Source organism: Erinaceus europaeus, chromosome 2, assembly GCF_950295315.1.
Source record: "Erinaceus europaeus chromosome 2, mEriEur2.1, whole genome shotgun sequence".
NCBI classification, from domain to species: domain Eukaryota; kingdom Metazoa; phylum Chordata; class Mammalia; order Eulipotyphla; family Erinaceidae; genus Erinaceus; species Erinaceus europaeus.
In genome coordinates this window covers 188,555,942-188,583,774 of record NC_080163.1, presented here as the reverse complement: position 1 = coordinate 188,583,774, position 27,833 = coordinate 188,555,942, and the positions used below count along the sequence as shown (strand labels likewise).

At 48.2% G+C, this 27,833-nt stretch overlaps 1 protein-coding gene across 7 annotated transcripts in view; it reads left to right on the top strand.

Annotated features, from left to right (window-relative positions):
* The window catches only part of SPTBN4 (spectrin beta, non-erythrocytic 4), a 128,424-nt gene that overhangs the window by 63,544 nt on the left and 37,047 nt on the right, over positions 1-27,833 (top strand). For 5 of the 7 annotated variants that reach the window (XM_060185944.1, XM_060185945.1, XM_060185947.1 and 2 more), the window contains 4 exons: positions 1,901-2,103; positions 5,038-5,128; positions 8,724-8,870; positions 12,389-12,652. In XM_060185944.1, coding sequence (XP_060041927.1) covers positions 1,901-2,103; positions 5,038-5,128; positions 8,724-8,870; positions 12,389-12,652 — 705 coding nt within the window. Of the gene's footprint in view, positions 1-1,900; positions 2,104-5,037; positions 5,129-6,554; positions 6,640-6,810; positions 6,874-8,723; positions 8,871-12,388; positions 12,653-27,833 lie in introns of those variants that run through there. The other 2 variants (XM_060185949.1, XM_060185950.1) reach the window with 2 other exon arrangements.

The window sequence follows — 27,833 nt, the reverse complement described above, 5'->3', positions numbered from 1 at the left end:
TTACTGTCCTGGCTGCATTTAAAATTATTGGAAAGTATTTTAGTTATTTACTTCCCCCCCCTCTATTGGGGGATTAATGTTTGTTTGTTTTTAAGTTTTTCTTTATTGGGGAATTAATGTTTTACATTCAACAGTAAATACAATAGTTTGTACATGCATAACATTCCCCAGTTTCCCATTTGGGGGATTAATGTTTTACATTCAACAGTAAATACAATAGTTTGTAGATGCATAACATTGCTCAGTTTTTCACATAACAATACAACCCCCACTGGGTCCTCTGTCATCCTTTTCCAGGGCCTTTATTCTCCCCCCCCCCCAGAGTCTTTTACTTTGATGCAGTACACCAACTCCAGTCTAAGTCTGTTTAGTGTGTTCTCTTCTGATCCTGTATTTCAACTTTTGTCTGTGAGTGAGATCATCCCGTATTCGTCCTTCTGTTTCTGATGTATTTCACTTAACATGATTTCTTAAAGCTCCATCCAAGATGGGCTGAAAACGGTAAAATCAACATTTTTAGTAGCTGAGTAATATTCCATTGTGTATATATACCACAACTTCTCAGCCACTCATCTGTTGTTGGATACCAGGGTTTGTTTATTTATTTATTTATTTTTGCCTCCAGGGTTATTGCTGGGGCTCAGTGCCTGCACCATGAATCCACTGCTCCTGGAGGCCATTTTCCCCCCTTTTGTTGCCCTTGTTGTTGTAGCCTTGTTGTGGTTATTATTATTGTTGATGTCATTCATTGTTGGATAGGACAGGGAGAAATGGAGAGAGGAAGGGAAGACAGAGAGAGGGAGAGAAAGACACCTGCAGACCTGTTTCACCACCTGTGAAGAGACTCCCCTGCAGGTGGGGAGCCGGGGGCTCGAACTGAGATCCTTAAAAGCTGGCCCTTGCGCTTTGTGCCATGTGGGCTTAACCCGCTGTGCTACCACCCGACCCCAGATTTATTTATTTTTAATGACACACACACAGAGAAGAGCAGTACTCAGCTCTGTCTTATGTTGGTGTTGAGGACTGAGCCTGAAACCTCTGAGCCTCACACAGGAAAGTTTTTGTAGAACCATTATGCTGTCTCCTCCAGGGTTATCGCTGGAGCTTGGTGCCTGCACTATGAATCCACTGCTCCTGGTGGCCATCTTTTTTCCCATTGTTGTTGTTGCTGGGTAGGACAGAGAGAAATGGAGAGAGAAGGGGAAGACAGAGAGGTGTAGAGAAAGCTAGACACCTGCAGACCTGCTTCACCACTTGTGAAGCGACTCCCCTGCAGGTGGGGAGCCAGGGGTTCAAACTGGGGTCCTTGCGCCCATCCCTGTGCTGCATACTTAATCCTGTGCACTACCGCCCCCCACCCCCACCCCGTTGCATTTTTAATTCTCTTACAGAGAGAATGGGAGAGGAGAAATACTACAACACTGGAGTTTCCTCCATTGCACCTCCCTTGTGGTGCCAGTGTTCAAAGGAGCTTGAACTTGACAAGACACAAGCCCTACCTAGTGAGCTTGTGTCTCTGACCCAGAGAGATCCTTGCAAGCCGTGTGTGTGTGTGTGTGTGTGTGTGTGTGTGTGTGTGTGTGTGTGTGTGTGTAGGAGATGGGATGGTAACCTTGTAAATATGCATAGCTATAGTGTCAGGTATATGTCCTAGAAAGGAAAGCAGGTGGCAGGGGTGGAGGGTGATGTGTGGGGTGGGTGGGTGGTCAGAGACCATCATGCCAAGGGGCTGTCTGTATAAACAGACTGCCAAGCAGAGGGACCTACACAGGTAAGGCCCAGAAGCAGGACCATGCCTGTTATGTCTGCTGCTTGAACACAGTTGGATGGGGGGGCGGTGGCAGCCAGCCAGAACAGAGCCCTGGAATGGATGGGGCGCTAACCTGAGGCCCCTCCCCAGGAGATGGCCCTGTCAGGCGTGGAACTCCCGGGTACGGTGGCAGCGGTGGAGGAGGCACTGAAGCGGCACCGGGACTTTCTCACCACCATGGAACTAAACCAGCAAAAAATGCAGGTGGCCGTGCAGGCCGCTGAGGGCCTGCGGAGGCAGGGCAACATCTACGGGGAGCAGGCGCAGGAGGCCGTGGCCCGGATGCTGGAGAAGTAGGTGTCTGAGACTGCAGGGGACGGGGCCACGGGGCAGGGCTCCATTCCTTCTTCTGTGTCTCTATAAAATAGAGACTGAGAATGAGAGCGAGAGACAAAGACACACACGGTCGGGTGGTGGTGTGTCCAGTGAAGCACACACGTTAGCATGTGCAAGGACCCAGGTTCAAGCCTCCGGTCCTTACCTGAAGAGGAGAGCTTCATAAGTAGTGGAGCAGTGTTGCAAGTGTCTCTCCCTTTCTATCTCCTCCGCCCCTCTTGATTTCTCTCTGTCCTCACAAATAGGAAGAGAGAAAAGAGAGCAAGAAAGAATTAGAGTGGAGAAAGAAAGAAGAGAAGGAAAGAAAAAAGAAGAAAAATGGCCACTGGGAGTGGTAGATTTTGTCGTGCGGACACAAACCCCAGCAATAACCCTTGTGGCAATAAATAAACAAACACATCAGCTAGGAGCAGTGGAGTCATAATGCAGTCACTTAGATCCAGTGATAACGCTGGTGTAGAAAAAGAAGATTAAGAAGAACAAAAACATAACACTTACTCTGTTTATTTTATATGAGGCAGAGCACTACTTTGGTACGCGCAGCTCCAGTGATTGAATCAGGAGCTGCAGCCATGCAAGTCCTGCACTCCAGTGGCTGGGCTATCTCCCCGCTACTCCCATTTCTCATGTGCCTGCTGTATACTAGGCTTTGCAGAGACAGGAGGAGGGGCATCCACTCTACTGTTCCTTGCCCATCAGCCAGTGCTGACCTCCATCCTCTTGTTTACTTATTGAGTCTTCAGTCAGGTACCCAGTCCCACACTCTGTTTCAGGCCCTTAAGTCAGACAGGGGTGACTGGGATCTGGGTCTGGACATAGTTCCTATCCTCACAGGGTTCCTTTGATGACAAAGATGACCCAGAATGGGAGACATGCTGAGGTCCATAAAGGGAGTGGGTATCAGCCCCAGCCTGGAATTCAGACAGAGCCAACCCTGCCCCTGCATGATCAGCAACATGTTTTGTTTTTAAGATTTTTCTTTATTAAATGAGATAGTGGTCCGGGAGGTGGTGCAGTGGATAAAGCACTGAACTCTCAAGCATGAGGTTCTAAGTTCGATCCCCGGCAGCACATGTGCCAGAGTGATGTCTGGTTTCTCTCTCTTCTCCTTTCTCATGAATAAATAAATAAAATACTTAAAAAAAATTTCTTTTAAAAGTAAGAGAGAGGGAGAGAGAAGGAGAGTGAACCACAACATCCTTCTGGCACATTCGATGCAGGGAATTGAACTCAAGACTCCATGCTTGGAGGAGCCAACACTTGACCCACTGTGCCACTCCTAGACTGCAGTTCTCACTTGTCTAAAGTCATATTTCCCACCAGGTTAAAGGAATGAGACATCCATTTGCTGGAGGTGAGGGAGGTTCTCAACCCAGGAGAGGGCAGAGCCATGCAGATGTGGGGAGGGGAGTAAGCTCCACTCCTCAACCTGTGAGATTCCAGCAATTCTCTGACTTGGTCCACTTGGACAGGTCCAGCCCTGAGTGCAAGGTGCTCATCTTACCTGCACTTTCCACAGGAAGCTCAGAGAGGATGTGGATGTGCCAGGAGGTGGCCCAGCTGGTACTTGAACCTGACCATTGCCTCACCCTCCAGAGGGGAGGGGGTTTTCTCAGCACCGGAACTGATGCTTTACCAGCTGACTGCTAAAGGCCCCCAGGGACTGACTTTAGTTCAGTTGCAGAGGCATTTCCTCTTTGGAGCTGAGTCCAGACAGGAGGGAGTCAGGGCTTTGATACTTTGCTTGTTTCTCTCTGGCCTTTCCTGTCCTTCCTTCCAGCGCTGCCCCAGACTGTCAGCAAGACGTTATCACTTGCTGTCTCTTTGCTGCCATCTCTGTTTCTCTCATTTTTTGAAAATTATCTTTATTTATGTATTGGATAGAGACAGCCATAAATTGCAAGGGAAGGGGGTGATAGAGAGGGAGAGAGACAGAGAGAAGCTTTCCCCCTGCAGGTGAGTACTAGGGGCTCAAACCCAGGACCTTGCACATTGTAGCATGTGTGCTCAACCAAGTGTGCCACCACCCAGCCCCCCACCTTTGTTTCTTCCTCTCAGTTTTCACTTCCTTTTTCTTCCACCCTTCCCCTCCCATTTCTCTCTTCCTGTTCTCTATCTCTGTCTTCCTCCTGTTTTTCCCTCTTTTCTCACACACCTCTCTTTGTTTCTGTTCTCTCTTTCTCTCTCTCTGTCTCATAACTCCACCTTTATTTCTCTTCTTCTGTCTTTCTGCTTCCTGTCACTCTTGCATTCATACGTTCATCAAAACTGGACCAAGCACCTGCTGTTTACCAGACCCCTTTTCTAGGCATTGGGGACACAGCTGTGTACAAGACCAACATCCCTGCCCTCGTGAAGTGACATCCCAGTAAGGGTGTCCTGGGCATCTCTTGCTCTGTTTGTATGTCTCTTTTCTCTCCATCTGGGTCTCTGTCTATCTGTGCATGTCCTTAGGTGGCTAGTGCTCTTTATTTAAATTTTTATTTACTTACTGGATAGAGACAGAGAGAAGTTCAGAGGGGAGAGGGATCTAGAGAGAGAGAGAAAGTCCTGCAGCACTGCTTCACTGTTTGTTTTACCTCCCCCCTGCAGGTGGGGACCGGAGGCTTGAGCCTGGGTCCTTGTGCATGGAAATGTGTGCACTCAACAAGTTGTGCATTGCACAACTCCAACTGGCTCTTTCTATCCAGATATGTGTGTGTGTGTGTGTGTGTGTGTCCAGCTTCTCTAGACTACCCCTGTTTCTTAGCTTCTCCCCTCACTCCCACCTTGCTCTGTCCTGGTCCTCATGCTCACATATACCCCAGGTTCCTACCCTGCCAACTTCGATGCCCTTACAGTCCTTCTACCAAAACTAAAGCTCCTCGTAACTCCTCTCTTTCCATCTCCAGGAGCCAAGAAAATCAACTTCGCGCCCATCAGTGGATGCAGAAGCTTCACGACCAACTCGAGCTGCAGAACTTCCTCCGGGACTGCCATGAGGTAGGACTTCCAGAAGAGCTGGGTGCTGTGACTTCTTTCATTGGGAGAAAAATGCTGTCAGGCTGAGGGCGCGGTAGGGTCTAGGACGCCCCGTCTAAGTGGGTGGTGAAGTGATTTCGCTTCTCGCCGGTAGGGGGAGCAGGTAACCCATCTCCAGTGCGCATGCTCCAGAGCTTCCTCCCGCCCACGTGGGCGCCAGAGAGGGAGGGCGGGGCCCTGGTGCCCTTGACCACGGCGCGTCCGCGCGGAGGGGTCCCGCGGGGACGCGCGCTGCTCTCACCTTTCTCTCCCGAGGTTTCTGAGACCCGCCCCACTGGGGAGAAGAACATGAGAAGAAGGGAGTGGGGAAAGGGAGACGTGGGTGGATCAGAATGCACCTTCGGTCAAAGAAGATCCGGACCCAAGCCCTTAGACCCCCAGAAGGGGTCCAGGAACCCAATCCTGTCTCTCTTGAGATAAATCACAGGCATGCAACTCGCCCCAAATTAGAGATGTTTCAGATTCCCTTTCCACTAAAGAGACAGTTCGAGGAGCATGTCTCCCTTGCGTTCTGCAGAAATTGCCCACATAAGAAGAATCTCCACTAGAAATGGCCCAGGAAACAGTTTCCCAACACTCTGTCAGAGATGCTTCCCACCCCATCCTTCCACCTGACCCGGGACCATTGTCTCCACCTTGATGATCAAGTACTTAAAGTTCCACCCAGCCCAAGATGATGCTTCAGAACCCCGGCTTAGACTCCCCCCAGGCCCTCACTTAAAGATGGTTTGACCTCTCCCATGGAGAACCCTCTTAAGGAGACTGCTTTTCCCACACATGAACCGGGAAAGGGTTTATATCCCCGCCCCCTCTTTAACTCAAGCACATTAGATCATTTGATAGGGGTCTAGGATTCTGCCCCTTAGAGAGGGTGCAGGAACCCCAGTCCCCTCTTTACCATTGAAAAGTATTCTGGACTTCAGTATCTAGGTTCCCTCACACACACCCCATATTCCGAGTCCCAAGGAATCTAACCTCTCTGTTTGTTTGTTTGTTTGTTTACCCGAGCACTGCTCAGCTCTGGCTTCTAGTGGTGCTAAGGATTGAACTTGGGACTTTGGGTGCTTCAGGCACGAGAGTATTTTTGCTATCTCCCCAGCCCCCTAAGTCCCTTATTAGTGATGGTTTAGGAACCCACGCCATCCACACCCATATAGCAGATAGCCCAGGCCTCTCCTTCCGCCCCTCTAGATGCTTCTGGACCAAGCAGCTTTCATCTGAGATGGTGCAGAGCCCCTCCGCCCCGGCTGTGGGGAGGGTGAGAATTGCTCCTGCATCCCGAGCTGGCGCCCCCGAGGAGGCGGGCGGGGAGGCAGGCAGGGGGCGCGCGCGGGCGGGCGCGCTGCCGCGGTGCGGGGGCGGGAGGGGGGAAGGGGCGCGCGTCCACCGGAGCCTCAGCCGCCGCCGCCGCAGTGGAGGGGCGAGAGCCCGCCAGCCGCAGGGACACCCCACCAACGCCGCGGCCGCCGCAGGTCCCGGGGGCGCCCAGGGGTGGGGTTTGGTGCGCGCCCCCGCCAGGGCAGGCGGGGGAGGGGGCTTAGGCGCGTGCCCGCCCGCCGGGGCCGCGGGAGGAAGGGGCGGGGGCGGGGGGGGCGGGGCGCGGGGACCCCCGCCCCGGGGAGGGGCCTGCTGGCCGGGAGCTGTCCGCGGTGCTGAGTCCCGAGGGAGGGGCGCGCAGAAGGGGCACTTCTGAGGCTACTCTTGGGGTAGTGTGACTTTGCTTACAGCTTTTTTTTTTTTGGGGGGGTTTCATCCTTTCCCCGGAAGGCTGGGGGAGCACTCTCTTCTGGGTAATAGGGATTTTCCTGGGGGTTGGTAGAGCACTTGTCACTTTTGGGGGTCCCCCTTCCGCGCCGTTCTTGCAGGGGTTCTGTATTAACCATAGAAGATGGAGTAGTGGAGGGGGCCGAATCACTTTTCGGGGGACCTGCCTGGAGCAGGGAGGGTGCTTGGGCTTGCTCTGAGATAGAGACTGTCTGATTTCTGGGGACTGCTCCTTGGTTTTTAAGGGCTCTGGTTTTGCCGTCAGAGACAGGGATCAGTCACTTTTTTGGGGGGAGGGCTCTGATTTAGGGGCTCTGCCATCCTTGCGGTTGCCATTGCGAACTGCTTGCTCCCTGCGTGCTGGGAGCCTATGAATCAAGTCGGGGGGAGGTCAGAACTCGACCAGGTGGTGGTGTGTGGGTGTCTGAGGGAATCTGAGACTGTGCTGGACCCCTGGGGACTCACTCAGGAGACCCAGGGTGGGGCTTGGCTGGTGTGGGATTTGTCCTTGGCTATGACTGCATTTGCCTCTCGGGACCCGGTGAGCCGAGCGGAGCTGAGCTGGAGTCCGGCTGCTTTTTTTTTTTTTTTTTTTCCCCAAGCAGGAAGGAGGAGGATCTTGTGACCTAGGAGGGGGGAAGGGGAGGAAAGGGAGGAGCAAACTGTCCCAGGTGCCAGGTTTGGTCATAAGTGGGGGAGGTTCTGGTTTGGAAAAACCTTGTTTTTGCTTTTTTTTTTTTTTTTTTTTTTTTTTTTTTTGGTGGCACGGTAGGGAGTTATGAAGCAGCCTCGAGATTATGCCTGTTTGGGAGAGACTGCTTGGCTTTAGTTTGGGAGGAGGTACTGATGGGGACAGGGGGGGTTGCTATCTGACCCATGCCGAGCAGTTTGGGGCTAGATTTAGGGGTAGGGCTCATTTGGGGGGAGCTAGGAAGCTGCCCTGTGGTTGGCAGACTGGGGTGAGGGAGGCACGCCTTGCTGGGGAGCTAGATCTGCTCATGGTCTGAGAACCCCAGGTCTGGATTTGGGGAATCTATGGGAGGTTGGATATGGGTTGTGGGGGACAGGTTTACTTCGCATGTGGAGGACTGATCTGGAGAGAACCCTACTTGGGATTGGTTAGAAGGGTGCTTGGATGCTGGGTTTGGGTTGTTTGTTTACCAGAACACTGCTCGGCTCTGGTTTATGGTGGTGCTGGGGATTATACCTGGGACCTCAGAGCCTCAGGCATCAAAGTCTTCTTGCAGAACCTTGGTGCTGTCTCCCTAGCCCGATTAGAAGGGTATTTGGGGCTTGGTCAAGCCAGATTGAGGGGCTGGGGTTACATCTGGGGGTTTCACTCGATACCCTTTGGAATGAGTTGGGAATCTTGAATTGCTCCTTGTTGGATGTAGGGAGGAGGTGGGCAGGACTCAGGGGTCTGGGACTGAGTTGTGGGTAAGCTAAAATAGGTTGGAGGGCTTTTGGAAGGTTAATTTGAACCTGCATGGCAGGAGGCTGACTAGCCCGGGCACCCCCTGCGTGGGGAGGTGGGAGGGCTCAATGGGGAGTTGAGAAAGACTCCCCGGAGAACAGAGTCGAGGGCTAGGAAAGTGGCCATTCTGCTGGTGCCCGCCTCTCCTCCTTCTCTAAGGAAGAGCTTGAGGTGGCCCCTTGCCATGAAAAATAGCCCTCGCCTGTCAAGGTTTTTCCATAACCCACTTCCCACAAAATGAGGATACCCTGGAGGGGAGGGGTGACTGTCTGGCTAGGGAACCGGCTGAGCCCCAATGCACCCCCAAACCCTACACAGCTGGATGGCTGGATCCATGAGAAGATGCTGATGGCACGGGATGGCACTCGGGAGAACGGCCACAAGCTGCACAAGCGATGGCTCCGGCACCAGGCGTTTATGGCCGAGCTGGCTCAGAATAAGGAGTGGCTGGAGAAGATCGAGAGGGTGAGCGCGCAGGCCCCTCTGTGGACACTCACTTCCCAGACCCCGCACTCCCACACCTCTGATCTGGCTCAGCTCTGAGCCCACATCTGCTGCTCTACTCATTCTGTGCCCTGGAACAGCTCTGGGGGCCTCTGTGACCACCTCAGAGATGACCCTATTAGAGCAGATGCTCTCCTCGGCCCCTAGAAGAGAGGGCCCTGGCCTCATCCATCTGCCCAGTTATTGGCCTCCTTACATGATGATCCAATACCCACTTGTCTCCCTATCAAAGATGATTCAGAAACCAGGCTCCTGTCCTTCAGTTGGAGATGGTTTGAGGGTTGGAGACATAGCTTAAAGCTCTGACACTATACAGGAGTGCCATGGCACCAGGGGAAGCTCTCATGCTATAATACCTCAATCGCTCTGTCTTTCTCTCTCTCTTCCTCTCTCTCTCTCTCTGGGGTCTCTCTCTTTCTTTTGCTATTGCTGGGGTTCGGTGCCAACACTACAAATCCACCACTTCCCAGTGGCCATTTTTCCTCTCCCCCACTTTCTTTTTGAGATAGACAGAGTAATTGAGTGGGGGAGAGGAAGATAGAGAGGGAGAGAGACACCTGAAGCACTGCTTGTGAAGCTTCCCCTCCACCAGTGGGGACTGAGGGCTTGAACCAGGATCCTTGTGCACTGTAACATGTACTCAACATGGTGTGCCACTGCCCCCCCTTCTATATAAATGAAAAATTTTGCCTGGGAGCAGTGAACCTGCACATGCATGAGTCTCTGGATTCACATTAAAAAAAAAGATAGTTTGACACCCCCCCCCCATCCTACAGTGAATCCCCAGAGTTTGCTCACCTGTGAGATGACCAGCCTGTCCCTCATGGTAGTTAGGTCTGTCATCCCTCCCTGCCACCTACTCCAGCAGACTTCCTTCCACCCTGTTTGGGGCATAAGAAGCAGCAGGCCAGAGAGACAGGCTGGGGCAGCCCCGGGAAGTCAGTATGGCTGTGAACCCTGGGTCCCTACATTCCTGGCTTCTCACAGTATCTGTGTCCTAGCTCTTTCCCACATCTCTGTTTCTGGGGCGACTTGTGGAAATGTGCTAGCTTCTTTGAACTGGTTTGTTCTGCTGTGAAGTCAAGGAAATAGTGGTCGAGACAGGTGGCTCAGCAGGGAGGACACAGGACTTAGATGCATGACACCTTGATTTGATCCCTGATACCACATATGTCAGAGCAGAGATCTGGCTTCTCTCTCTCTCATTAAAAAAGAAAGAAAGAAAGAAAGAAAGAAAGAAAGAAAGAAAGAAAGAAAGAAAGAAAAAAAAAAAAAAACCTCAATGGGATCAGGCAGTGGTGAACACAATCGAGCAAATATGTTACCATGTTCAAGGATCCTGGTTCAAACCACCCAACCCCCACCTTCAGGGGGGAGCTTCATGAGTGGTGAAGCAGAGCTACAGGTCTCCCCTCCTCCAATTTCTCTCTCTGTTCTATCTAACAATAAAGAAATAAATATGGGTCAGGCGGTGGTACACCTGGTTAGGCACATATACTACAGTGTGCAAGGACTTGGGTTCAAGCCCCTGGTCCCTACCTGCAAGGGGAAAGCTTCACGAGTGGTGAAGCAGGGCTGCAGGTATCTATCTCCCTCTCTATATCTCTCTTTAACTCAGTTTTTCTCTGTCTCTACCCAATAATAAATAAATAAAATAAAATAATTAAGTTGCTTTAAAATACTAATAAATAGGGAGTCAGGCGGTAGCACAGCGGGTTAAGCACAGGTGGCACAAAGCACAAGGACCAGTGTAAGGATCCCGGCTCCCCACCTACAAGGGAGTCACTTCACAGGTGGTAAAGTAGGTCTGTCTTTCTCTCCCCCTCTCTGTCTTCCCCTCCTCTCTTCATTTCTCTCTGTCCTATCCAACAACGACGATAACAATAATAATAACTACAACAATATAACAACAAGGGCAACAAAAGGGAATAAATAAATATTTTAAAAAATACTAATAAATAAGTAAGTAAAAAACAGCTGCCAGGGGTTGTGGATTTATAACCCTGGTGGATATTAAAAAAAAAAAAAAGTAAATAAATATTTTTAAGGCAGACTCTTAAATTAGTATCTTATTTATTTATGGGGTACAGACCAAGAGAAGTTGAGAGAAAAAGGGGAGATAGAGAGGGAGAGAGAGACACTTGCTTCAATTGCTTGCTAAGCTTCCCCTCTGTAGGCTTGATCCCAGGTCCTTGAGCCTTGAAACAAGTATGTTCTACCAGATGTGTCATTGCTGGACCTAGAGAGGAAAGATGTAGAGCCAGGAAGCAATCACCAGATGTCCCACATGTGTGTTCAGGCCCTAGAACATCCCTTTCCTCTGGTACATGTGGTGCCAGGGATCAAACTGGGTACTGCAGGGATACAAGCCATGTACTCTACCAGCTGAGCTATGTCCCCAGCTACCCTAGGTAGGTTTTTGCTTACAAAATCAACTCCCCTGAACCAGCCTCCTACACTGGCCAAACTCCTAGATTTGCAGTGTCCTCCTCTGACTTAAACAGAGACCCCAGATTGACTCTCCACCTTAAATGAAAAGACAGGGGCCATGGAAGGCAGCACAGTAGATAAAACTTTGGACTCCCAAGCATGAGGTTCTGAGTTCAGTTTCCTGCATCACATGTGCCAGAGTGATGCTCTGGTTGTCTCTCCCTCTCTCTTATTAATAAGTAAACAAGTCTTTAAAAAAATAGGGGCCAGGCAGTGGTGCACCCAGTTGAGTACACATGTTACCATGCACAAGGACTTGGGTTCAAGTCCCTGCTCCCCACTTACATGGTGGGAAGCTTCATGAGTGGTAAAGCAAGTCTCTCTCTCTCTCTCTCTCTCCCCCTCTCTCCCTCCCTGTCTCCCCTTCCATCTCAATTTCTTTTTATCTCTGTCCAAGAAATAAAATATCAAAAAATATGTATATCAGACAAACCCTCTCAAGTGGCCAGTGACACTCCATAAATGGTGACACACAGCAGAGCCACGCTCCTTTTTGGGGAGTCCTTTGGGGGGGCATCAAACCTGAGGCCTCATACATGCAAGGCATGAGCACTACCACTCAGCCCCCACCCCCAAACCATGCCTGTTGACTTTGAGTTTAATGGAAGTTCCTTCTTCTCTCTCTCTCTCCCCTATCTCTTCCTATCCCCACATCTTTCTTCTGGTCCTCCCCCCCTGCTTCTGACTTTATGTCTGTCACTCCACCATGGTCTGTCTCTCCCTGTCTCTTTCCCATATCTCTTCTTTGGGTGCCTTTCTCTCCTTCTCCACACCCCTGTCTGTCTTGTCTATCTCCTCTCTCTCCATGCCTTTGTTCTCTCCATTCCTGGGGCCCATCTGTACATATCTCTATCTCTCTGGGCATCTCCAATTCCTTGTCTCTGTCTCCCCAACTCTCTCTGTGTCCTCATGCCCCCATACTTCTCTGTGTTCTGCCCTTCTGCTCCCCCCACCCCACCTACTCCCTGCCTCCTACCTGCCCGGAGCAGGAGGGCCAGCAGCTAATGCAAGAGAAGCCCGAGCTGGCAGCCTCTGTGCGGAAGAAGCTGGGTGAGATCCGGCAGTGTTGGGCCGAGCTGGAGAGCACCACCCAGGCCAAGGCGCGGCAGCTCTTCGAAGCCAGCAAAGCCGACCAGCTGGTGCAGAGTTTTGCTGAGCTGGACAAGAAGCTCCTTCACATGGAGAGCCAGCTGCAAGACGTGGACCCCGGCGGGGACCTAGCCACCGTCAACAGCCAGCTCAAGAGGTTGCAGGTATGGTCTGGTGGACCCAGCAGGGAGCTTGGTGTGCCACATGGGGATGTGGCGGGGGTGGGGGTGGGGTGGGGGGGTGGTGAGTGAGAGTCAGAGAGTCAGACCCATGCGAGGTATTTGACTTTGATGGGTTGGAAGGGCTGAAAGAGCAGGAAGGGAATAGTGGGCTGGAGTAGATAACATAATGGTAATGCACGGAGACTCTTACACCTGAGCTTGCAAAGTCCCAGGTTCAATCCCCCACACCCCCATAAGCCAGAGCTGAGCATGCTCTATTAAAAGAAAGAGAGAGAGAGATCGATAAAAGGAAAGAAAGAAAAGAAGAGAAAGAGAAAGGGAATACTGAGACAGTCCAATTAGTATATGGATGGAAGCAGCCAGTACCTGAAGGGCATGGGTCCCAAAGTAGAGAGGAAGGGTTATTTTATTTTATTTTTATTGCTACCAGGGTTATCGCTGGGGCTTGGTGCTGCATGACAAATCCACTGCACCTGGAGGCCATTTTTTCTCTTTATTGTTTCTTTATTTGATAGGGCAGAAAGCAAATAAGAAAGGGGGGGAGATAGGAAGGGAAAGAGGTAGAGACACTCATAATACTTGCTTCACTGCTCATGAAGCTTCCCCCCTGCAGGTGGGGACTGGGGACTTGAACCCTGATCCTTGTACACTGTAATGTATGTGTCCAACCAGGTGTACCACGGCTAGCTCTCAATTTATTATTTTTTTAAATAATATTTCACTGGTTGATTGATTGGATAGATGTGCAACACTGCTTCACCACTCATGAAACTTTCCCCCTGAAGGTGGGGACTGGGGGCTTGAACCTGGGCCCTTGAGCACTGTAACATGTGTGCTCTATCTGATGCACTGCTGCTGGCCCCGGAGAGGAAGGATTAAGAGCCAGAAATCAGTAGCCAGATGCCCCACATGCTGAGGGTTTTGCAGGACCCTGGCACCTGCTTTCTGGGTAGGCGGTAGGGAGATGGTTGAGGTCGAGAAACAGCTGTGCACAGAATAACGGTGACCTCTGTGGAGTCCCCTGTACCAGGCTGACTCTTCCTGGCAACCCCAAGAGGTTGGTACTGTTGGGATTCCTTGTCTTCTCAGTGGGAAAACTGAGGCACAGAAAGTGAGGCACCTGGCTCAGGCACAGCTAGCCAGCGTGCCCTGTGGAAGTGGCCATGTAGAGAGAAGAGAGGTGGTGTCTGCTCTGTCTCTGGTGTTAGTTGGGCAGTGGAGGGTTCTCAGTGCCTGACTTCTGAGTGAATGACTGAAATACAGATGTTAGCAGGTGTTGACACTTCCTCTGCTCCTGAGGACTGAGGACTCCTGCCTGTACTGCCAGGAACAAGTCCTGACCGTGAACTGAACTGGCCGAGGTTATGAAGCAGAGAGCCGGGATTCCTGTCCAGGGCCCTGGACTCTTTACGGCCCCCTTGGGTGCACTTCTACATAGTCACTTTGCTCAAGTGCTTGACATGGTATTTGACAAAACACGAGTCAGCTAGTAATAAAAGCAGCATGGCATGGGCTAGGGAGAGAGCACTGTGGTTTACACAACACATGTTCTCATCTGAGACTCCCAGTTACCAGCTTAGCAGTGCTCTGGTTTTGTTCTTATCTTTATTTATTTACTTATTTGTATTTTTAAATTTTCTTTATTGGGGGATTAATGCTTTACAGTCGACAGTAAAATACAATAGTTTGTACATGCGTAACATTTGTCAGTTTTTCACATAACAATTCAACCCCCACTAGATCTTCTTCCATCATGTTCCAGGACCTGAACCCTCCCCCCACCCCAGAGTCTTCTACATTTATTTATTTATTTATTTTTACTAGAACACTGCTCAGCTCTGTCTTGTGGTGGTATCGGGGATTGAACCTGGGACCTTGGAACCTCTGGCATGAGTCTTTTTGCAGAACCACTCTACTATCTCCCCCAGCCCTGTTTTGTTTGTTTTTGATAGGACAGAGAGAAATTGAGAGGGGAATGAGGGAGGAAGTAAGGAAGAGATAGAGAAAGAGAGATAGAGATAGAGAGAGAGAGATATCTACCAGAGACAGAGATGATCTGGTTCAATCCTGTGCCAAGGATCAAACTCAAGGCCTCAGGCGTGAAATCCAGCACTGTACTCACTGAGCCACCTCCCTGGCTGAATCAAACATCTGTTTTTTTGGTGTTCTTTTGAAACCTGCTTCATAGCAGTGTGATTGTCTTTATGTTTATTCTTGCTCAAGACCTGCTGAGCTTCTTCAGCTTGAGAGGTGGTGCTGTGATCGACTTATTACTGTTGTTTTCAACTGAATCAATATTTTAAATATTTCTCGGCTTTAATATTTAATGTAGTAAAGACCTGGAGGTACAATGCCACACAAAGAAAAGCCCTCAGGGATCTCAGTGGTGTGTCAGAGTGTAACAGAAGTCTGGAGGCCCAAGTTGGGGACATGCAGGCGTATGGAAAACAGTGACATCACTGGACACCTTCAGGTCCCTCTGTCTCTATGCTCCTCTGCCTGTCTCCCCCTCCAGACAGTGAGCCTCAGTAGGGCTATGATTTAAAAAAAAAAAAAAAATATATATATGTATATATATATTATTTATTTGAGGTAGAGGAAGAGAACAAACCAGAGAGAAATAGAGCAGCATTCTGGCATATGCAGTGCTAGGGATCGAACTCAGGATCTCCTGCTAGAGAGTCCAGTGCTTATCCACTATGCCACCCTCCGGTGGTGACAATTATTTTTTATAGCTTTGGTTTTTGATGTCAGGTATCAAACTCAGGGCTTCATATACACAAGGCATGTGCTCTACCACTGAGCAACATCCTCAGAACAAGGACTGTGATTTTTCTTTAAAAAAAAAAAATTGGTGAAGCAGGTCTGTGAGTGTCTATCTTTCTCTCCCCCTCTGTCTTCCCCATCTCTCCATTTCTCTGTCCTATCCAACAACGACAACAAGAATAACTACAACAATAAAACAAGGGCAACAAAATGGAATAAATAAATAAATAAATAAATAAATAAAAGAACTTACTATAAAAAATTAGGGGGGTTGGGGTGGATAGTTGCACAGCAGGTTAAGTGCCCATGGCGCGATGCCCAAAGACCAACACAAGGACCGGTGCAAGGATCCCTGTTTGAGCCCCTGGCTCCCCACCTGCAGGAGGGTCACTTCACAAGCAGTGAAGCAGGCCTGCAAATGTCTATGTTTCTCTCCCCCTGCCTGTCTTCCCTTCCCCTTTCAATTTCTCTCTGTCCTATCCAACAACAACAACAGAAATGGCAACAGTAGCAACAACAACAAGGGCAGCAAAATGGGAAAAATACCCTCTGACAGCAGTGGACTGGTAGTGTAGGCACCAAGCCCTGCAATAATCTTGGAGGCAAAAAAAAAAAGACAAGGATTTTTGGGCTGGGGAGACAGCACAAAGACTTTCATCTCTGTGACTCTGGGGTCCCAGGTTCAGTCCCAGCACCACCATAAGCCAGAATTGAGCGGTGCTCTGATGTCTTTCTGTCTCACAAAATAAATATTTTTAAAATTGCCTTTATTTTAGGAAAGAGAGAGAAAGAGAGAGAGGAGCAGGGCATCACTGTGGCATATGCAGTGCAGGGGTGATTGAACCCAGAGTCTCAGACATGCGAGTCCAGTGCGCTACCTGCTAAGCCACTTCCCCACACAGGTGCCTTCTGTTCTATTCTGGACCCAGGAAAATTGTAGGCACTTGCCAGAGATGTGAGGGGCCAGGTCGAGACACATCTGGTAGAGCACAGATATTGCCTTGCACAAAGATTCAGGTTTAAGCAGTGGATTCATAGTGCTGGCACTGAGCCCCAGTGATAACCCTGGAGGCAAGAAATAATAAATAAACAAATAAATAAATTTAAAAGAAGTTTTTATTATCTTTATTTGATAGGGACAGCCAGAAATTGAGAGGAAGGAGGTGAGAGAGAGGGAGAGAGACAGAAGGGGGGGGGTGGTAGTGCACCGGGTTAAGCACACATGGTACATAGTGCAAGGACCCGCACAGGAATCCCTGTTTGAGCCTTGGCTCCCCACCTGCAGGGAGGTTGCTTCACCAGTGGTGAAGCAGGTCTGCAGGTGTCTGTCTTTCTCTCCTCTGCTCTATCTCCCTTCTCCTCTCAAAAATTCTTCCTGTCCTATGCGATAAAACAGAAAAGAAGAAAGAAAAAGAAGTCCACCAGGAGCAACAGTGCTGTCACTGAGCTCCAGCAATAACTCTGGAGGCAGAGTCCAAACAATTGAGAGAGAGAGAGAGAGAGAGACCTGCAGCCCTGCTTCACCACTTGTGAAGATTTCCTCCTGCAGATGGGGAGTGGGGGCTTGAACCTAGGTCCTTGCTCATTGTAACATGTGTGCTCAACTAGGTGTGCCACCACCCAGCTCCAATAAATAAAGATATTTTTGGGAGTCAGGTGGTAGTGCAGTGGGTTAAGCGCACGTGGCGCAAAGCGCAAGGACCAGCAAAAGGATCCTGGTTGGAGCCCCCGGCTTCCCACCTGCAGGGGAGTCACTTCACAAGCGGTGAAGCAGGTCTGCAGGTGTCTATCTTTCTCTCCCCTTATCTGTCTTCCCCTCCTCTCTCCATTGCTCTCTGTCCTATCCAACAACAACAATATCAATAACAATAATAATTACAACAATAAAACAACAAGGGCAACAAAAGGGAATAAATAAATAAATATTTTAAAAAGATAAAAAATATTTTTAAAAACTCATTAAGACAATTATCTGGCAGTGGTTAAAACTGTAGAGACAAAGGAAGCGGAATAATGGGGGATTTTTTGTCATTAAAGAAGCCAGTTCTTTGCTCTAATATCTGTGACCTAGTTATTCAATTTGCCTTCTAACTAGAAATCTTGGTTGGTGTACAAAATCATTCATCTGGCATTAAAACCATGTATAAAAATAGTGAAGATAAGACTGGGGACTAGTGGATATGCAGAAAGGCCTCCATGCCTGAGGCACTAGAGGTACCAAGGTTCAATCCCCAGCACTACCAGAAGTCAGAGCTGAGTAGGGCTCTGGTAAAAAATAGATAGATAGATAGATAGATAGATAGATAGATAGATAGATAGATAGATAGATAGATAGAAAGAATATGGAACCATCCATATAGGTTTGAGCCTGGCTCCCACTGCATTAAAGGAAACTTTGGTGCTGTGGTTGCTCGCTCTCTCTCTCTCTCTCTCTCTCTCTTTCTCTCTCCCTCTCCTTTTCTGAAAAAGGCAGCCCAGATGGTAAAGCCCTGGAGATGAAAAAAAAAAAGAGAATATGATAACAGTTGCATACATGATGGGATTGTTAACTTATCAGTGGAATCCCACCACTGTAAGTACTGTTTAAAGATTACATATGTGACTTGAGTCATGTGATGTTCCAGGGACCATATGGTAGCTATAAAAATGGACTCACTTGAATAATTTTTCCTTCCGTCTGGGTTTTTTTCACTTGGGCTTAGTGCTGTCACTACAAACCTGCCACTTCTGGTGGTCGTTTTGTCTTCCTTCTTCCTTCCTTTCTTTCTTCCTTCCTTCCTTCCTGTCTTTCTTTCTCTTTCTTTCTTTCTTTCTTTCTTTCTTTCTTTCTTTCTTTCTTTCTTTCTTTTTTAATTTTACAGGACAGATAGAAATTGAGAGGGAGCCCCCGGCTGCCCACCTGCAGGGGAGTCATTTCATAAGTGGTGAAGCAGGTCTGCAGGTGTCTTTCTCTCCCCCTCTCTGTCTTCCCCTCCTCTCTCCGTCCTACCCAACAACGACGACAACAATAATAACTACAACAATAAAACAACAAGGGCAACAAAAGGGAATAAATAAATAAATAAACATTAAAAAAAAGAAGAGAGATTGAGAGGGAATGGAGAGAGGCAGCTGAGCGCCTGTGTCCCTGCATGTGAAGCCTTATCCTCCCACAGGTGGAGCCCTGAGGCTTGGTGCCAGCGCTAAGAATCCACCGCTCTCAGCAGCCTTTTTTTTTTTCCTCCTAATTTTTATTAGATAAGACAGAGAAAAATTGAGAGTGTATGTGGGGGATAGAGAGAGGGAAAGAAAGATAGATACCTACAGACCTGCTTCACTGCTTGTAGGTGGGAAGCAGGGGCTTGAACCTGGACCCTTGCACTTGGTAATATGTGCACTTAACCAGGTACACTACTGCCTGCCCCCCTTTCTTTTCTTTTTAAATATTTTTTAAATATTTATTTATTCCCTTTTGTTGCCCTTGTTGTTTTATTGTTGTTGTTATTGATGTCGTCATTGTTCGATAGGACAGAGAGAAATGGAGAGAGGAGGGGAAGACAGAGAGGGGGAGAGAAAGACAGACACCTGCAGACCTGCTTCACCACCCGTGAAGTGACTCCCCTGCAGGTGGGGACCCGGGGGCTGGAACCGGGATCCTTACGCCAGTCCTTGTGCTTTGCACCACTTGTGCATAACCTGCTCTGCTACCACCCGACTACTCCCTTTTAAAATATTTTTTATTGAGAGAGAGAGAGACTGACTACTGGCTGGGCGTTGAACCTGGGACCTCAGCGTCTCAGACAAGAAAGGCTCTTGCATCACCACTGTGCTATCTCCCCAGGCCAATTCTGCATTTTTCTCTTCCCACTGGACCCGGCAGATCATATTGCCCATCCTGAACCCAACCCTGGCTTCCTGGGGTCTAGCCCTGGCTATGTGACTGACCATCTAGAGGTGACTTCTCTATGCCTGAGGCTCCAAAGACCCAGGTTTAGTCCCCAGCACCACCATAAGCCAGAGCTGAGCAGTGCTCTATTAAAAAAAAAAAAAGATAAATAAATAAAAGAGAAAAGAAATGCCTTCTCTTTTTATGCCTCTGTTTCTTCTTCACTGAAATGGGCACAACACACAGATCTCCCTTGGTGTCTGAAGATGACAGGAGGAAATGTCCACTGTGTTGCCGATTGCCGGCCCAGCACACTGAAGGGTCAGTGTTTGTTTCCAGGCTTGTGTACATTTCCGTCGCCTTCAGCCCGAGGGTCATGCTCCCTATGCTGTGCTCGGAACTGCTTATGTTTGCTATTCACATGTCTTGTTTAAAATTCTGTTCTTTATGGGAAACACTTGTTTCATTGGTCTTGCTTGTTGTCCCTTTTAGGCATTTCCCCAATCCATATGTTTTGCTTTTAATTATTAAAAAGATGCTAGCAAGCTCAGCACTACAGTCTTGTTTTAAAATCATTTTATTGTTGGGGGGATTACAGTACAGAGAATGGCTTATAGCACAGTTGTTGGCACATGGGCACAATGTCTCATCGTCCCATAGTAGGTGTCTGCAAAACACTTTCACCCCCAACTTAGGTCCTTTTCCACTGTTGTGACCCAGAACACCAGAGCCCCTGTCTTCCCCGGAGTCATTTTGCTTGATGCAGTACAATCTTTCTCCTTTCCTTCCCTTTCCTTCCCTTTCCTTCCCTTTCCTTCCCTTTCCTTCCCTTTCCTTCCCTTTCCTTCCCTTTCCTTCCCTTCCCTTCCCTTCCCTTCCCTTCCCTTCCCTTCCCTTCCCTTCCCTTCCCTTCCCTTCCCTTCCCTTCCCTTCCCTTCCCTTCTTTCCTTTCCTTTCTTCCTCCCTCCCCCTCTCTTTCTTCCTTCCTCCTCCTTCTCCTCCTCCTCCCTCTTCTTCCTCTCTCTCTCTCTCTCTCTCTCTCACTCTCTTCCTTTCATTTCTGGGGCCCCACCATTCTGAGCTGACTTTTTTAGATAGGAAGAGGGGGGTAGAGGCAGAGAGGGAAAGACACCACAGCACCAAAGCTTCCTCCAGTACAGTGGAGGCCAGTTTTGAACCTGAGTCATGTGCATGAAGAAGTGGGCACACTATACAGGGGAGTTAGCTTATAGATCCTGTTTTTTGCTTCTCTGTTTTTTTTTTTTTTTTTTTTTTTTAGTAAATAAGCCTTAATGTGCATAGAAATCTTTGTTTATTATTTCTTGATTTTTTTTTTTATTGCCACCAGGGTTATCACTGGGTCTCAGGCCTACACTATGAATCCACTGCCCCCGGCCATTCTTTTAAAATTATAGTACAGAGAGAATTTGAGAGGGAAAGGGAGAGATAGGAGAGAAATAGAGGGAGAAAGAGAGAGACCGACAGACTATGAGTCCTGGGCCCTTTCCCCAGCAGAGGGAGCCCGAGACTGGACTAGGCCCCAGAATGGAGCCCACCTGGGCTTATAATGCCGCCACTGCCCACACACACCCCCCACCCCCACTCTCTGTCCCCTGGAGCCTGCCTGGGACCCCAGACACTGAGCATCTGCAGAGGGAGGGGTGGCTGTGTCCAGCCTGACATAATTAGCCTGCCTCACCCCTGAGGCTTACCTAGGGAGTGGGGTGCTGGCTTAGATCTGGGGTGGGGGAGATCTCTCTCCCCTCTGCCTTCTCTGAATCTTCTAGTTCCCCTGTGTCTCTCTTCGATTCTCTTAGTTTCTGGTCACTGCCTCTTTCTCATATCTCCCTATCTCTGACCTTTTGTTTTTACCTCTTGACTCTTTTCTGAGGACTCCGTCTCCCAGGTCTGAGCTATGCAACCCCAGAACCCTCTCTGGGGACCTCCTGCCCGACTGTCCTTCCTGACATGCAAAGGCCAGATGGTGGAGCCCAGGCCCCCACTTTCTCCACAGTCCCCAGGGGCCTGGCCAGCTGGTCTGGCTCAGCCACTGGCTCCTACTTGGGTGGTAGTGGTGGTGGTGGGGAGAGTTGGTTTCCTGCCATGGGGGGTGGGGTGGGGGAACAGCTAGGGGGAGATGCAAGGTGGTGTGTGTGTGTGTGTGTGTATGTGTGTAGGGCAGTTGTGCAGCTGCTGAGTTGAATCCCTGGGGAGAGCTTACTGACCCCTCCCTAGGTCAGGCTCTGCCTTGGGCCAGGGACAGACTGCCTCCCACCTTTTCATTCTTTAGCCTGTTTTGTTTTGTTTTGTTTTTTCCTCTTTTAAAACTTATTTATCTATTTTTTTTTCTTGTCTCCAGGGCTATTGCTGGGGCTCAGTGCCTGCACTACAAATCCACTGCCCCTGGAGGCCATTTTTTTTCCCATTTTTGTTGCCCTTGTTGTTGTTGTTGTTATTGTTGTCATTACTGATGTTGCTAGGATAGGACAGAGAAAAATCGAGAGAGGAGGGGAAGACAGAGAGGGGGAGCGAAAAACACCTGCAGACCTGCTTCACCGATTGTGAAGTGACACTCCTGCAGGTGGGGCGCCGAGGGTCTCAAACCTGGATCCTTATGCTGGGCCTTGCACTTCGCACCATGTGTGCTTAACCCACTGCGCTACCACCCAGCTCACTTATTTATCTATTTTTAATGTACTTTTATTTATTAAAAACTATTTTGGGAGCCAGGTGGTGGAGCAGTGGGTTAAGTGCACATGGTGCAAAGTGCAAGACCCAGCGTAAGGATCCTGGTTCGAGACCTCCAGCACCCCACCTGCAGGGGTGTCACTTTACAAGCAGTGAAGCAGGTGTACAGGTGTCTATCTTTCTCTCCCCCTCTCTGTCTTCCCCTTCCCTCTCGATTTCTCTCTGTTCTATCCAACAACAACGACAGCAATAACAACAACAACAGCAAGGGCAACAAAAATGGGGGAAATGGCCTCCAGGAGCAGTGGATTTGTAGTATAGGCACCGAGCCCCAGTGATAACCCTGGAGGCAAAATAAATAAATAAATATTTTAATATGTATATTTATTGAGGCCAGGCAGTGGTGCATCTGGCTAAGCACACACATTACTGTGCACAAGGACCTGGGTTCACCCCCCTGGTCCCCACCTGCAGGGGGAAAGCTTCAAGAGTGATGAAGCAAGGCTGCAGGTGTCTCTCTGTCTCTCTCCCTCTTTCTTATTGTTGTTGTTATTGATGTCGTTGTTGTTGGATAGGACAGAGAAAACTGGAGAGAGGAGGGGAGAAAGATAGATACCTGCAGACCTACTTCACCGCTTGTCAAGCGACCCCCTACCCCTGCAGGTGGGGAGCCGGGGGCTCAAACCGGGATCCTTAAGCCGGTCCTTGTGCTTCGTGCCATGTGTGCTTAACCTGCGCGCTACCACCCGGCCCCCTCTCTCCCTCTCTGTCTCCTCCTCTCCTCTCAATTTCTCTGTTTCTACACAATTATAAATAATTGGAAAGAATAAATGGCTACTGGGAAAGCAAAACCAACAGCTAGCTTCGTACTAAAGAACTTTGTGTGGGGAAAGTCTTGAATTTGGTTTGAGTTGCAGTCTTTTGCTATAAGCTGTTACCACTTAATCTCATCATGGTTCTTTTATTTTTCTTTCTACTCTTCCCCACCCCACATCTGTGGAGAATCACACAAGTAATATAAGAATCAATTTGTTTGGTAAAAGATCTTAGAACTTAGAAGTCTTCAGTAAGAATCTCCCAGCTCTGCATCCAAAGAGAACCTCAACTGTTACTTGACATGTGTTCTCCTCTTCCTGTGCACAGTTGAATGTGCCTGTATGGAATTTTCACATTTATTTTGTTTCTCATGCTTGAATTTTTTAAAGAAATAAGTTTTAGGATTCAGATACCAACAACTGTTTTTTCAAAGATTTTATTTATTCATGAAGAAGATAGGCAGAGAGAGAGAGAGAGAGAGAGAGAGAGAAAAAAAACGAACCAGACATCACTCTAGTACATGTGCTGAACTCAGGACTTCATGCTTGAGAGTACAGTGCTTTTTTTTTTTTTATCCATCAAGCTACCTACCAGACCACTTCAACAACTATTTTTAAAAAATATTTTTATTTCTTTATTAATTGATAGAAACATAGGGAAATTGAGAAGGAAGGGGGAGATGTAGAGGGAAAGAGACACAGAGACACCTGCAGCACTACTTCACCACTTGTGAAGCTTTCCCCCTACAGGTAGAGACCAGGAGCTTGAACCAAGGTCCTTGTGCACTGTAGTGTGTGCACTTAACCAGGTGTGCCATCGGCTAGATCCAACAACTATTTTTAATTACTTAAAAACAGATTTTATGGGGGCTGGGCGGTAGCGCAGTGGGTTAAGCGCACATGGTGCAAAGCACATGGACCAGCCAAAGGATCCCGGTTGGAGCCCCAGGCTCCCCACCTGCAGGGGGCTCGCTTCACGGATGGTGAAGCAGGTTTGCAGGTGTCTTTTCTCTCCCCTCCCTGTCTTCCCTTCCTCTTGACTTCTCTCTGTCCTATCCAACAACAATGACAGCAATAACAACAATAAACAACAAGGGCAACAAAAGGGAAAAAATGGTCTTCAGGAGCAGTGGATTCATAGTGCAAGCGAGCCCCAGCAATAACCCTGGAGACCCCCCCAAAAAACAAACAGATTTATTTATTTGAGAGAGAGAGAGAGATGTGTGTGGAGGAGAGACATGAGCCAAAGCACTGCTCAGCTCTGGCTTATGGTGGTGCTGGGGATTGATCCTGAGACCTTAGACCCTTAGGTATGAAAGTCCTTTGCATAACCATTTTGCTGTTTCCCCAGCCCATCAACAACTAATTAAAAACTAATTTAATGAGAGAGAGAGATACAGAGACCAGAGCACTGCTCAGCTCTGACTTACAGGGATGACAGGGATTGAACCTGGGACCTTGGAGCTTCAGGCATGAAAATCTTTTGCAGAACCACTATACCATCTCTCCAACCCCATCAGCAACTATTTTTTTAAACCCCATATGAGAATGTTTCCTTCATCCCTGTCTCCACTCACTGAGTTCTTGTTCCCCAATAGGTACCATCTGTTACTGATTGCTTGTTTATTCCAGAGAGTTTTTATACATGTGCAACCCACTGCAAATATATTATTTTTAAAAAAAGATTTTAAAGACCTTACTTATTATATTCATGAGAAATGATAGGAGAGAAAGGAAGAACAAGACCACTCTGGTACATATGCTGCCGGGGATTGAACCCGGGACCTCATGCTTGAGAGTCCAATGCCTTATCTACTATGCCACCTCCAGGACCACAAAATATATCCTCATATGGATGGCCTAAGTTGCTTTTTTTTTTCTGAAGAGTCTTGGCTGTTATTTCATATTGATGTGGATCTGTTTAACTATTTCACCCTTGAATGAGGTTTTCAATTTTTCCCCTTGAGAAAACTGCCACAATGAGATCCTTGCACAGATAGCTCTGCTGCAATCAACACCCTTCAGTAAACCTTACTATGCTTCAGTGTCAGTATATCTCTGTCTCTCTCTCCACCCCTTCCACCCTACTGAGGCATTATTGATCTGGGCCAACATTTGCAGAGAGAGAGGAAGGAATGGAAGGAGGAAGTGAGAGAAACAGAGACCCCGACCACTGCGACCACAGTATCAAAACTTCCCCCAGTGTGGTGGGGGTCAGGCTCACATCTGGATTGCACACAAAGCAAAGTAGACAGGCTGTCCAGGTGAACTAGCTTGTTGTCCCACTATTTTCTTTAGATCTTTTCCTGCAAGTCAAAGAGCAAACACTGGGTCAGTGCACAATTTTGTATTTGATAGGATCTGCCCAATTACTTTCCAAATGGTTCTGCTAATTCACACCACCACTAACTCCCCTCCCCTCCCCTTCCCTTCACCCCTCCCCCTCCCCTCTCCTCTCCCTCTGCCTCTCTGCCAGCACTAGATGGTATTGATCTGTTACCTCTTTGCCACTTGGATGAATGGACAAAGAGACCTTGTCTTAATTTGTATTTTTATGTGATTAGTGAGTCTGGTCATCTTTCCTTGTACAGATTTTTTTTTTTCTTTTGTGTGTTGCCTACTCACATCTGATGTCCATTTCTCTTTGGGACAGGCTTTTTTTCATGGCTGATGTGATTCATGTGTGCACTAAGCAGATCTCAACAAAAGGCCTGTTAGGTATCAGCCACTGTTCTCAGGCACTGAAGGATAGAGAAGGGAACTAACACAGCCTTGGCCTTCATTCTAGAAGGAAAGCAGGAGACTAATTAAAAAAAAAAAAGTCTTAAGAGGGGCTTGGTTGGGGCTGGGTGGTGGCACACCTGGTTGAGTGCACATGTTACATTGTGCAAAGAGCCTGGATTCAAGCTCCCAGCTCCCACCTGCTGAGGGTGGGGAAAGCTTCATGAATGAAGCAGGGCTGCAGGTATCTATCTTTCTCTCTCTACCTCTCTCTACCCCTTGTTCTCTCTCAGTTTCTCTCTGTCCTATTCAATAAAATGGAAAATATGGCCACCAGGAGCAGTGGATTCATAGTGCTGGCACTGAGCCCCAGTGATAACCCTGGAGTCAAATAAATAAATAAATAAATATTTTTAAACTCTTTAGACAGGGAGTTGGGCAGTAGTGCAGCAGGTTAAAGGCAGGTGGCACAAAGCTCAAGGATCGGCATATGGATCCTGGTTTGAGCCCCGGCTCCCCACCTGCAGGGGAGTCGCTTCACAGACAGTGAAGCAGGTCTGCAGGTGTCTCTCTTTCTCTCCCCCTCTCTGTCTTCCCCTCCTCTCTCCATTTCTCTCTGTCCTATCCAACAACAATAATATCAATAACAACAACAATAAAACAACAAGGGCAACAAAAGGGAATAAATAAATAAATATTAAACAACAAAAAAAAGAATGATAGAGACAGTGGCCAGACCATACGCAGCGGGTTAAGTGCACATGGCGCGAAGCGCAAGGACCAGCATAAGAATCCAGGTTTGAGCCCCCGGCTCCCCACCTGCAGGCGGGTCTCTTCACAAGCAGTGAAGCAGGTGTGCAGGTGTCTATTTTTCTCTCCCCTTCTCTGTCTTCCCCTCCTCTCTCCATTTCTCTCTGTCCTATCCAACAATAAGGACAGCAGTAACAACAATAATAATAACAACAACGATAAACAACAAGGGCAACAAAAAGGGGAAAAATAGGCCCCAGAAGCAATGAATTTGTAGTGTAGGCACTGAGCCCCAGTGATAACCCTGGAGACAAAAACAAAAAAAAAAAAAGAATAGTAGAGGCAAAGGAAGCAGAATAATGGGGGATTCTCTGATCATTAAAGAAGCCATTTCTTTGCTCTAGTATCTGTGACTTCTAATTGTTCAGTTTGCCTTCTAACTAGAAATCTTGGTTGGCGTACAAAATTGTTCATCTGGTCAAAGTTCGTAAGTCTTTCCCTTCCAGGGATTTTATGCTTGGAAAGAGTTTCTCCAACCCAAGATTATAATAGTATTTTGCCCAGGTTTCCGTACAGTGCCTTATGGAGTTACTTATTCTGTTGAAGTCTTCAATCCATCTGGAATTGTTTTCAGCCTAGAGAACAAGAAAGGGATCCAAGCGAATTTGTTAGCCAGTTGGTCCCTGACCACTCAACTGGATAATCCACATCTTTTCCTTGGAGATTTGAATAAGCTTCTATAAAATATAGGACTTCTCCTGTGTCATTATGTCTTTTTTGTTTGTTTGTTTTGTTTTGCCTCCAGGGTTATCTCTGGGGTTTGGTACAGTCACTATAAATCCACTGCTCCTGTCAGTCTTTTTTTTTTTTTTTTTTTTCTTTCTTTCTTTCAATTTTATTGGATAGGACAGAGAGAAATTGAGAGGTGAGGGGAAGATAGGGAGAGAGGATAGACACCTGCAAACCTGCTTCACTGCTTGTGACGCGCTCCCCCCCCAAGGTGGGGATTCATAGGCTAGAACTGGGATCCTTGTGCAGATCCTTATGCTTCCTACTATGTGCGCTTAGTCCAGCCCCCTTGGTTATGACTTCTTTTGTACTTTCTGTCTGGCTGCGTGGCACACCAACCATTTTAAATCACTACTGCTGATGACACTTGGCATGGTTGGACTCTTTGGAAATACTACCTAACTTCTCTGAGCCTCACTTTTCTCCTCTTTAAAACAGGGCCACCACGGGCCTTGAAGGGTAATTGTAAGACTAAAGGAGGTCATAGACCACTGTAGTCTGGGGGAGGGTGGCAGGTATGTCACTTTAATAAGGTGATATTTGAGCTAAAAGGCTAGGTGGTGGTGCACCTGGTTGACTGCACACACCATAGTGTGCAACAACCTGAGTTCAAGTCCCCCGTGGCCACCTGCAGTGGGGAATTTTCACAAGCGGTAAAATAGTGCTGCAGGTGTTTCACTGTGTCACCCCTTCCCCTCTCAATTTATTCTGTCTCTATCCCAAAGAAATAAAACTATTTTTAAAAATTAAAATAACTAAAGATTTGGGC